This window comes from Pseudorca crassidens, chromosome 16 (genome assembly GCF_039906515.1).
Source record: "Pseudorca crassidens isolate mPseCra1 chromosome 16, mPseCra1.hap1, whole genome shotgun sequence".
NCBI lineage: Eukaryota > Metazoa > Chordata > Mammalia > Artiodactyla > Delphinidae > Pseudorca > Pseudorca crassidens.
This window is the reverse complement of record NC_090311.1, coordinates 15,697,392-15,710,123: the sequence shown is the minus strand read 5'-3', so window position 1 is coordinate 15,710,123 and position 12,732 is coordinate 15,697,392. Positions and strand designations below refer to the sequence as shown.

The window sequence follows — 12,732 nt, the reverse complement described above, 5'->3', positions numbered from 1 at the left end:
GTGTCTGGAGCCTGTGCTCCGCAACGGGAGAGGCCACAACAGTGAGAGGTCCGCGTACCGCAAAAAAACCCCCCAAAAACCAGAGGATCTGAAAGGCATTTTTCCAAAGAAGACATACAAATGGCCAACAGGCAAATGAAAAGATGTTCAACATTGCTAATCATCAGAGAAATCAAATACAAATATCAACTCACATTCATTAGAATGGCTATTATCAAAAGACAAAAAATAACAAGTGCTGGAGAGGGTGTGGAGAAAAGGGAACCCTCCTGCACTGTTGGTGGGAGTGTAAATTAGTGTAGCCACTATGGAGAACAGTATGGAGATCCCTCAAAAAATTTAAAATAGAACTATCATAGGACCCAACTGTTCCACTTCTGGGTGTTTGTCCAAAAAATATGAAAACACTAATTCAAAATGCTATAGGCACCCCTATGTTCATCACAGCATTATTTTTAATAGCCAAGATAAGAAAACAACTTAAGTGCCCGTCAGTAGATGAATGGATAAAGAAGATGTGGTATATATACCATGCTGTAGTGTATTTGAAAGTCGAATTATAATAGTGTATATGTGAAACTTATACAATGTTATGAATCAATGTTAGCTCAATTTTAAAAAAGAATTTAGTGCACATCCACCATGTGCTCATTACTGAAAGATATGAGATTTCTGAAAGATATAAAAATCACAGTTTTAATATTAATGAACTTATAATTCTGTTGGAGGAGATTAAATAAAATGCGAGTATAAGACTGTAATTAAGTGGGAAAATCTACAGAAACTTTGAGCTTCTGGTTAAACATGGTGCTGTGAACACTGTTTATCTCTGTGTCTTCACAAAACCCCAAAAAGATCATGAAAGGAACAACAGCGGTAGACATGTCGACACGATTTTGGAAGCTGGAAAGTGAATGGATGACATAAGCAGAAAGGGAGAAGCTGAAACTTAACCTGGAGGGGAAACAACCGCGGGGGCAAGCCAGGGAAGGCCCGTTATTGGAGGCACAAAGTACCACTGAAGGCAGGGATGAAGGATGAACAGGAGGATGGGATGACGTCTTTATGGAAAAGCATCAAACCTCCATTTCCCCTCCCTTTCTTCTCTCTGCCAGGAGACTGACCCTCACTGATACCAGCCAAAGATGAAAAATAAAAAAGTAAAAAGTCCCACCTAGAAAGGCCACATTGTGTAACAGAAATGCCATAGTTTTGATGATCTTAGAAAGTCAGGCCAGAAAAACTCCAGAATCCTTGGGTCTTACTCCCTTGTCTCCTGTTCATGGAAGAAGACACTATTTGGCTTCTAAAACTAGGAACATGCATTACTTTGATGAAAATAAAATGAATAAATAACACTGATAATAGTAGTTACCACCTAGGTTTGGATGGTGGTCAAGAGAAGCTTTTGCCTTTCATATAGTATTTGAAAGTTTTACAGTGAGAGCTTACTCTTGTATGATTTGTATAATTTAAAATAAATAAACACACACATAAAAATAAAATAACCAAACTAGAATCAAAGCCTATGGATTCCAAGTCACTATTTAACAATATAAATAATTTGGAAGCAGCTGAATTTCTCAGGTGGAACTATAATTGCCAATGCTAGAACCCATTCATTATTACACGTGAGGCACCATGCCATGGGTTTTATAGACATCCTCATTTAATCCTCACAGTCTTATAAAGCAGGTAGCCCTACTATTAGCTCCATTTTATAGAAGCAGAAACTGAGGCTTAGAGAAATTCAGACACTTGCCCAAGGTTACCTGGCTAGTAGGTACCAAAGCCATGATGTGAACCAAATCTCTTGTCTCTAGAGCTCAAGAACTTAACGTTGTGTCCAGAGGAACATCCTTTTCCTTCTACAAGTCCAAAATCATATACTTCCATTAGAAAAAAATAACTCTGAAATTCACCAAAGAATAGGCATTTTAGCAAGAGGAAAATAAATCCCAAATCCTTGTGGTCCCGGCAATAAGCAGTGGAAGAAATGGTTCCTGAGGACCAGAGGCACCCTGATCCCATGCTGCAGCCACGGTGAGAAGTGACCTGTGGTCAGATTGTGCCCCACTGAAATCAGTGGGGTCATTTATATCCCAAGGAGCCCTCAGGGCTTCCCTAGCTAGCATCCTAACCTCTTCAGGTGACCACATCTTTTTTAAAATTGAAGTATAGTTGATTTATAATGATGTGTTCATTTCAGGTGTACAGCAAAGTGATTCAGTTATAAATATATATATTTTTCAGATTCTTTTCGATTATAGGTTAAAATATTGAATATAGTTCCCTGTGCTATACAGTAAATCCTTGTCATTTATCTATTTTATATATAGTACTGTGTATCTGTTAATCCCATACTCCTAATTTATCCCTCCCTACCCTTTCTCCTTTGGTAACCATAAGTTTGTTTTCAATGTCTGTGAGTCTGTTTCTGTTTTGTATACAAATTCATCTGTATTAGTCTTTAGATTCCACATATAACTGATATCATATGGTATTTGTCTTCCTCTTTCTGACTTCACTTAGTATGATCTTTAGGGCAATCCATGTTGCCACAAATGGCAAAATTTCATTCTTTTTTATGGCTGAGTAATATTCCATTGTGTATATATACCACATCTTCTTTATCCATTCATCTGTTGGACACTTAGGTTGCTTCCATGTCTTGGCTATTGTAAATAGTGGTGCTATGAACATAGGGGTGCATGTATCTTTTCAAATTAGAGTTTTCATCTTTTCCGGATATCCCAGGAATGGGATTGCTGGATCATATGGTAGCTGTATTTTTAGCTTTTAAGGAACCTCCATACTGTTTTTCATACTGGCTGCACCAATTTACATTCCTTAGGTGACTACATGTTCTTACATCTTATATTCCAATACTGGCATTCTTCACCCAGCTCAGGTGCTTACTAATTTCTCATGTTGGTTAGCTGCCCGGCACATCTTTGGCACACACATGCCAGCAGTCCTTCCAAGACTATAGACTCTAAGTGACAGAGATTTATTCTGAACAATACATAGCACAGTACCTGCCACCTGCTGAAAGATGCTTAGTAAATTAACGAGAACAAACAGAACGTTAATGAGCCGCTCTAACGCCAAGTCGGGGGAGGGCTCTATGACACATCCGCAGATCCTCCCCGATGAAGCTACCAATTAGAGACAGACTATTACCGTGAGAGTGCCTCTAAAGTTAAAAAAGTAAGGAAAGACATGGCAGGAGCCTCAAAAGTGAAGTGGCTACTTAAATCCACGAATCTGCATGTGCATTTGAGTGTTCACATAGCCAGCAACACACTGTATGTGAAAAATAAACAGAACGGACCACTTAAATCATTTAAAAATAGACCATAGAGATGGACTTGCCATAAAATAATACCACTCCGCTAACACGCAGACCTTTCCCCAAGAGCACTGTGTACCCCACTTCACCTTCTAAGTCTCTACCACTTCATTCACGCGTCACATGAGGTATGGTTTCCATGCAAAGCGTTATAAAGATGAGTAATACCAGGCTCAGGGAGTTTCTATTGCACTAGGATCTTCGAGGCACGTGGTAGGTCACAAGCCTGGGGAGCCTGCGAACAGCGTCTGTGGGGGAGGCAGGACTCAGACAGGAGCTCCCAAGGCCCCTTCGATGCTTGACTGCTTTGCGCAAACCTGCTTCTGGGTGGGCTCCCACCGTTCACACATGTCTCTAGCAGGGTCGTGTTCTAATTGACCCACTGGCCACCGGCCTTGACGGAGCGCATTTTCCATGGCAGCTGTGACTGCCTCTTAAAGCAGAAAAACCTGCCCAACACTCCATTCTCTCACGTGGAACCTAGACGGGGTGCCAATGAGCACATGGCATTTTTGCCCCTTTTTGGAAATGAATGGCATTTAGAGATGTCTTGTTAAATCTCGATATTCTGAATTAATATCCTGTCTATGACCCCAACCTTTAAAGTATGTTAGTGATGGAGAAGTACGTGTCAGCAGTCAGGTTTTAGTATAAAATAGAAGGTTGGGTAGCTCATATGCCTAAATAACTAATGTTAATTGTATGCAAACACTAGCTCTAAGCAGATCCTTTAGAGAAGAAGATAATAAATTGCTGCATCAAAGTCTTACATCACCCGTCCTCTAAGTAGTTAATGCTTTCAAGCTCTGCCAGGAGAAGAAGACAGGGTGATGCACTCATTAAAGACGGGTGGGTGGGCAGGCGAAAACCTGGTTGTTTTAAAGTATCTGGGACCCAACTACCAGTTAAGACACCAAATTCAAGCATGGTCAAACATGTTTATTAGACATCCTTTCAAAACATCCTTCTATTTAAAAAAAAAAAAGGTCATTAAAAAATATGGTCAATATTCCCTATGGAGAGAGTACTTTTAAAACAATGCAGAGTAGTGAAACTCCTTATGTTACAGACATAAGGTGTGCCTCTTTTTAAGTCTCAGAATAATTTGCCAACTTCCAATTTAATTATGACTGAGATTCAAGTCAACTGTTTAGTGTTCTAGGGATATACTTTCTGTGGATTCCAGCTGGCAGCAAGTGGAAAGATTCCAAATACATTAAAAATCCGCCATGGAGTGGAAAGGAGGGGAGTAGGAAAAAAACGGAGAAAAGAAATGAAATTCTTTTGAAAGAATTTTTCTTTCCAGTGACCACTAAAAATATAATCAGATATGACTTACTCTGTTAATTTATAATCTCCCTTTCATGTAAGATTTTCCAAAACCTGCCCTATCTTTCCTAGAAATTGAAATGAAAACTTACTCTTTTTGGGACTTCCCTGGTGGCACAGTGGTTAAGAATCTGCCTGTCAATGCAGGGGACACAGGTTTGATCCCTGGTCCGGGAAGATCCCACATGCCACGGAGCAACTAAGCCCGTGCGCCACAACTACTGAGCCTGCACTCTAGAGCCCGCGAGCCACAACTACTGAGCCCACGTGCCACAACTGCTGAAGCCCACGCCTAGAGCCCGTGCTCCGCAACAAAAGAAGCCATCACAATGAGAAGCCTGTGCACCGCACCGAAGAGTAGCCCCCACTCGTCGCAACTAGAGAAAGCCCGCGCGCAGCAATGAAGATCCAACGCGGCCAAAAAAAAAAAAAAAAAAAATTTTACTCTTTTTACAGTGCAAGGAATCAGAGGACTTCAAAGTTATTCAAATAGTGACACTTAGACATCTTGAGATATTCTAGTTTTATCTCTAAGACCCCTTTCAGTTAGGAAAAGCCATAGAATCATAGTTTCCAACTATAAATATCAGTAGTGTGTTGATACTAATTAATATGTACAGTGTTATCATTAACATTCAGATTCTATCTTCAAAGAAAGCCCAGAGAGTGTCAAAGAATCCAGAGGCCTTTTGTAAACATCAGGTGGTTACACTTTAGAAAGAACCTGGTAAGAAAAAGTTGCAGCTGAAGTTTTGGCTTACTGCCCACCTGTCAGCTTTAAATTTAATTATTCTGATGTTTGTCAACTTTTGCCTTCCCAGCAAATGTTGAAGGCAGATCAATAAAGAATATGACACCACATTTCCAGAGTTTTCAGTCAGCATTGTCTTTCAGAGTAATGTTCATTTATAGAAGAAAATTTTATGGCACAGAAAGCCTCCATGAATTATTCATCAGTTACAGAGTATGCCAACATTCAGTTCCTTTGTACCTCTCAACAGTGTGTACATGTGAAGTGTAGCACGCCAAGGCTCCCCAGTCCTACAGGAAGGCAAACCAGAGCTCACCGGAGGTCCTGGTAAACCGAGAAGAGCAGGGCGTTCAAAAGTGATGGTGGGAGGTACAAAGCGTATCTGCCTTACATGAGACTACTGGAGAGTCTACTCTCCAGAAGCCAAAATGTTCCAATCACTTACCCTAAGCAGTCTAGGATCAAAAGAATCAGCGTGAATCGACAAGGTCTGCTGGTTTCAATGGAGCAGCCGGCAAAATCACCTTGGGATGCCTCTGAGGCTGTGGCATCGGCTGTCGGTGCCTGAAGTGCTGAGCAGGGTGGGCTCCCTCTTGAAGCCAGCCTCACCTGGGTATGAACTGTCTGACGAAGCACAACTGTAGGGGGAGCACCCTAGGGACGGCATCCCTAACTCAAAACACCCAGAGCGCCTGATCCAAGGAGAGAAAAACTACATTGTAACGTAAGGGGATGAAAGAATTCATCTCGAAGCTATGTTAACACAGAGGTACTGGCATGGAGAGGGCGGGTGAAAGGAAAAGAGCATGTGAGCAGAAATGGGGTCACAGATGTTCACCTACAGTCACTGAGGACTCCTTCTAAAGTGCTCCAACAGACCAACCTATCTAAATTTAGACAGGTTGTCCATTTTTAAATCCCATTATATTAATGACATCTATAAATATGTTAATATATAACATATGCATTTTATACAAACATGTTATGCACATAGAGGGTTAAGATAATAAGCGTACAACTATTTTAACCAGTAGAAAAGTCACTGCATCTCTCCTCATCTTTAAACACACAGTCTACCCCAGACAGCACGTATGTCGAGTTTACAAAAATGGACAGTCAAACCTTGGTTGTCTTCGAGGATGTGATGAGGGTCCATGGGCTCAACGGGTTCCCAGGTCATTAACACGCACAAAGCTCTAAGGTTTCAGCTTTTCTTCCTGAGGTGGCTGACACACAGAAGGACTGCATCCACTCCTCAGGAAGGCCCTGGCTTTCCTCCCACGAATCTGTGGGCTGAGTTGGACCCGAGGGAGGGGCGTGCCACCCAGAGGGTGTGTCACAGCCAGCTCTGGAAGAATGAGCAGTTTCCGGCAGGATTCTAGCTCCTTCCTCAAGCACAGAGTCCTCATCTCCCGGCCCTCTGTGCTCTGTCTCCCACCAATTCTAAAGACTACTCTGAACAACACATCAGTTCACTGACACCACAGCTGCAGAAAACTGCCCTTTCTGGGAAGATACTATTAAAACACGCCCAGAACGTTCCGCCGGTTTTCCTCCAATCTGCGCAATTCAGAATCCAGATTTTGATCACTGTGACTGCACAATAACTCAAACACGTGAGACAAAGAAAGAAAAGGATCGATTTCCCTAAGGCTGCTGCATCCTCTCTTCACTTAATGAGTGATCATCTCGCCAGATGGGCTTTTAGCACTTTTTTCGTGTGTGCGAGGATTTAACAAAAATACTCCAACTTGGGGAGACTCCTTTCACTATCAGCCTGGCTGTTCATCATGGCTTTGGATGTTGTTTCCTGACAAAACGCTGGTCTGAGGCCAGTCATGGACTTGGAGCCCTTTTGTATTAGGTACAGGCTGTCTGAAAACAATGGCCTCCTCCGGTAAGGCTCAGGAAGAGGCATTTTTTCCTTTAGTCAGTAATGCCCTGATGCTGGGTTGGATTACCTACCACCCACAGTCCAACTTTTCCCCCAGTTATTTTTGGACACCAGGGCTTTTGCAAATTGGAAACATTATGAAGGCAGTTTTAATGGGAGAAGACACTTAGGACAAATATCTCCAGCGTCAGACACATTTAGAGGCTAAGAGGTAGAAGGAAACTGGCATAATTGTTTTCAGCGTGAGGGCAGTTCATCTAATTCCTGCAATAAAGACTTAAGCCCCAGCACCCAATTCTGAGATAGTTAATTCAATATAAGGCCCATAATCTACCCATTGAAAGGAAAGACTACATGATCACATTGTTTAAACATTAAGCTTATGTCGTTGAACATTCTCAGCTTACTCTCTTCTCCGTCCAGGTGGCTTTTTTGATTTGTTTTGAAATGGCTCTGGGTCATACTCCTGGGTCGCCCCACCCTCCCTTCCTTGAGTCCAGGCCACCATCTGGAACTCTGTGCCTCCGATAACGTCCTCCTGACTTGGCCGAAGCACCAGGCGCCAGACAAAGGATCACAACTGGACCACTCGTTGATAAAATGCTTGGCATTTGCGGAGCTGTCATATGTTAGCTGCTGCTAAAAGGCCAGTCGCATTTATTGAAATCTTCTGATTACGCCCAATGCCTAGCATTCTCATGACAGTGATTTCATAGTTCAGCCCTAATGTTTTTTTATTAGTGTCTCAGCATTCTTACCTTAAGGATGGAACAGAAGTCTTTTATCATTGCATTTTTTTTTCTCATTAGTCCTCATTCTGATTGTGATGGAAGCTAGTTTTTCCCACTCCCTTGAAATCACAGAATATGATCCCTAACTGATTTTAAATGAAAGTGGGGGAGAAGAAACCACATGTAGTGCTGTAGCTCTTTTCTGGGACCAAAACAGGATTCTAGTTTCAAAGCAGCCTGCATGGATGGGTTCCTTGCCTGTTATGAGGCAGGACAGCACGGCGAGCGAGTAGGGGCACGATCCAACATGGAAACTTCGACTTTTTGAAGTGTTAGCCAATAAAGTAGTTCCTTCCTGACCATGTTCCTCCAAATCTTACTTCCGTTAGTTGAGCCAGAGATACGTGGGCAATTTATTAGAATCCAAAAGCCAGTTGCTTAAAAACTGTTTATATAACCGTTTTCCAATTAAATGGCAATGGTACTCCCTACGATGTCATTCTAAAATCAGAGGTACTGCTATGTGTTCTTTACCTTACATAACTCAGTCACCTGAGGAAGCTGGAGCAGAAATCTTTCCCAAATGATGCTCCTCAGAAGTCTTCCCAGGAGAGCGACTGTCAGTCAGTAAAATTAATAAATAAAACATGCCTTAAATTGCATATTCACCTATACTTGAGAAATGCTTCATTCAACATTGTTAAACAGGTTTATTAATCATGGACTTCTCAGAGACATGTGTGCCTTGTAACTCTTTAAGACAAAAATAAGGTAAGAGGCATTTCCTAAATTTATTGGACCAGAGAACGCCCAACCCCAGCACAAATATTAACTGACCCCAAAACAGAATTTGGAAATACTTCTCTAAGGAAGCAGAGGGCAAGAAGGGAATTTAGAGATAATTTACTTCATAGTGTCAAAGAGAAATCTTAGAGCCAGAGGAACTCAGGAACTTGCCAAGGCCACACACCATGTATAAGGAGGAGACTTCTGACCAGCAACATTCCATCCTGCTATTCAGATGGCTACAATAGGCCTCAGCGCCTGGGTCTGTTTGCAAGTCCGGTCTGGTCCCCAGTGAGGCTAACCTGGAAACGTAGATGCTGCGTGTTCCTAGGCAAACAGCACATCTTACAGCAGATTGTATTAAAAGACTGGGCTTAGGAGATGAAGCCTACCATAATATAATTTATGACAGAGCTAAGAGTGAAAAATAGCGTGTATCAATAACAAAACACGCACAGGGCCCTGGTCTCATCTTTTAAACTAAGCAGAAGAGACAGAAACTTGAAGCAAATTTAATCCCATAAGAAGAATGATTCTATTGGGAAAGATGGAAACTAAATTTCTTAAAAGGTCGTATTCAGTAAGAAAGAAGACCCCTCTAGACCCTAACTAGAAAGGCACAGGAAAAAAAAAAGTTAAGTACTGATTTGTCATTTCCCTTGAACTTGTGTTCTGATGATGTCCAATTATAAGCCCAGGTGATTGGCCTCAATCCAAGCTCAGCTATGTGACTCCATGGGAAAGATCAGTTTCAGGAACTGAAAGAACTAGTAGTTCACCACCCACTTAAACACAAAGCACTCTGATGTGTCTTCATCTCGATATGGTCTTTTTGGCACACAACGATCTCTGTGCTGCTAGACCCAGTTTCTGCTAATGATTTCCACGTGGATCCCACGTCATTATTTTTGTGACTGGAGAGGAAATTTTATGGACTTTACTAAGATAATATCAACGCCTATTACGTATGGTCATTGTGTATCTCAGATTCATAAACTGCAAATAGAATAGCATTATTATTATTCATAGCTCACATTTACTGAGGGCTCACTCTCTCCAGGTTTTGAACAGATTCTCTCATTGATTTCTTATAACCCTCTGAGGCAGGTACCATTATCATCTCCATCAGAAAGATGAGGCAACTGAACAGAGAGAAAGTTGAAGAAATTGCCCAAGGCCACTCCACTAACAAGAGATACAGCTGGGACTTGGGGACTTGGACACAAGCGGTCTGAGTCAGAGACCCATGCCCAGGATGCTAAAACTCTCTCCAGAATAAACAGCTCAAGGCAAATCATTACATCAGAGAAGATGCCAAAGCTATCTCCATGCCTGAGATAATGGTGGGGTGATCCAAAATATGAATTTAGCAGTACAAAAAGTAAGAGTATATCGAAGGCTGCTAATGCTTTTTGCAAAAGGTCTAAATACTAAAGACTCCATGGGAGAAGGAAGGAGTTCTTTCTGTTGACGTCAAAAGAATCATTTTTCTGAGTCACATACTGTTTTCATGAGATTCTCCTGAATTAATCTCCTTCACAAAGAGACCTAGTTGATGGGTAGTACCTGTCTCTGCAAAGGCTGCAGTGAGGGGACCACCGTCATGGCAGACTGTTCCCCAAACCTCATGCCCACTGATTGGAGTTGCCATCTGACACTTACTAGATCCAACTTCTTGACCTGGTCCTATTGCTAACTCACCAGTGATCCTAGGTCAGTCACCAAACTGACTTCTAAATCTGTTAAATGGTCCAATAATACCTGCTCTATCTGTATCAGAAAAGGTTAGAGATAACAGTGCCACCCAAAATTTCTATCAACTCTTTTTCTTTTACTTTCTCTTCTTTTTTCCTTCCTTCCTTCTTTCCTTCCTTCTTTCCTTCCTTCCTTCCCTCCCTTTCTTTTCCTTTCTTCTTTTTTTGGCCACTATTTGTCAAAAAGGACTTGAGATGAAATCTCAAGAAACTAGACTCCCCACATCAAACAATTAGCTGCATGGAAACAGTATAGCTAGTACATTGGAATCCATCACCTGAATTTATGCTTACCCTAATCACTACTTGATGCTGCCCCCTAATACTTGCCGCCAGCACCCCAAAATGGGGCTAATATTTTTCAAGCAGTTATTCTGTCCCAGGAACTAAGATAAGCATTTCTCACCTGCATCTCTCAATTTTTCCTCATAACAATCTTAGAAGGTAAGTACTTGGAAGAAGGGTATTATTAATCCTTATTTAACAGATGAGAAGACTAAGCCTAGAGAGAAAGTACTTTTTCTTAAAGTCAGAGCTTGTGGTCAGGGGAGCAGGAACTTGAACTCAGGTCTGTACATGTTCATCACTGTGCTAGAGTGAGATGTGATCAAATGGCTCAACCACAACATCCTCGAGCCTTCTTCACATTGCTCTGCGTGCAATCAACCAACATCAAGGCTGTTATTTGTGTGAACATTTTCTAATAAAGAGGGACTAATTCGAAGCAGAACGTACTTAGTGGTTGCCATCAGACGGCTTCTACATCGCCCATCCACAGCTAAGAAGTGGACAGTCATGGATTTGCTATTTCCCTCCTCTCCCACTTTCACCTATTTCATCTGCCCTGACCCTTCTCTCCTACCCAACCTGCTGGGCTAGGCTAGTGGGGATTAAAATGTTTTCTATACTCCCTGCAAAAAAAACCAGGCCATTTCTCTTTCATGCTCATATGACACAAATAAACTTTAGGAACTGGGGGATTCCAATCTTTCTGTGCCTTTGAAAATTTGCGACGATGAAGTCTTAAAACAAAAAAAAATTACTGCAGAATGAGAAGATTCTACCTTTCTCTCATTGTATGAGGATCAAACATTAAGTTAAATCATGATTGACTATAGTCTGGATTTTTATAATTTCCACATTAATTACCATTTTGCTCACAAGTGACGTATGATCATAGCAACTGCAAAATATTCCACACGTAGCTTCACCCCTAGAGAAGGAAGGAGGATATTTATTGACTGCGCTATACACAGCGGCTACATTTTATATGGAATTTTTTTGTTGTTAGGGGGTAGGAAAATAGAATAAACATCTAGAAAATACTTCCCCTGGAAATGTTACTACATCATTCTGTCTCACCTATATCTTTCACTCAGTGTGTACCACTAGCAACCAGTTTGGAAGCTGTATTCTCTTTGGAAGCTTTATTCAAAGTTAGTGGGAAGAGAAAATATGCCACATTTTAACGAGAATGAGAATGCTACTTCAAACCACTGACTCTGATTCAACCCAGTGTAATTTGGGAAACTTTAAATTTAATTTAACATTCTGTATTACCCTGCCTAGTTAACAATTTACGGACAGCAAAACATTCATATCTAGTCTTTAATGAAAGCAATCCTTTATTTGTGGTCTCATGCAAACTAATTATTCCAAAGACTTTCCTACTGACTTCTGAAAATCTTAATGGTTTAACTTTCATCTCTTCCAAGATCATTTGTTTACTTTAGCAAAGGGAGTTGGGCTAGCCTGTAACTATATACATCACACCTTTATAAACCTAGTCAAAAATCAAAAAAACAAAACAAAACAAAAATCTTTCTACTCTGTCCCAAATTCAAGAGGATAAGTCTAGTTTAAGGTATGTTTAATGATAGAGGAAGAAAAAAAACCCAACATGCATTTAAATCTTTCAAAACAAGTCAACACTGAGGATGCCTTGCTAAACCTTTTTAGGGTTCCTAATAACCAACTACTGGGGTCAAGGATAAAATTGCCTTTAGCGGTCAAATACTTCTCCCCAGCAGTAGCCTTCTGATACTCCAATCTCTGTCCCTCTCACACAGGCACAGACAGACTGTACAGAAGCTAGAGGGAGCCTTTGGATCAACTAGTCCAGTTGTTTTCAAGCT

The 12,732-nt window shown here is 41.2% G+C and overlaps 1 protein-coding gene across 9 annotated transcripts in view; it reads right to left on the bottom strand.

The window, feature by feature from the left end:
* ABLIM1 (actin binding LIM protein 1) overlaps positions 1-12,732 on the bottom strand; it is a 312,026-nt gene that overhangs the window by 216,519 nt on the left and 82,775 nt on the right. For 3 of the 9 annotated variants that reach the window (XM_067709330.1, XM_067709332.1, XM_067709329.1), the window contains exon 1: positions 6,555-6,865. The exons of 1 other annotated variant lie outside the window; for it this stretch is intronic. In XM_067709330.1, coding sequence (XP_067565431.1) covers positions 6,555-6,612 — 58 coding nt within the window. In that variant the 5' untranslated portion in view covers positions 6,613-6,865. Of the gene's footprint in view, positions 1-6,554; positions 6,870-12,732 lie in introns of those variants that run through there. 5 more of the 9 variants (XM_067709325.1, XM_067709326.1, XM_067709331.1 and 2 more) reach the window with 4 other exon arrangements.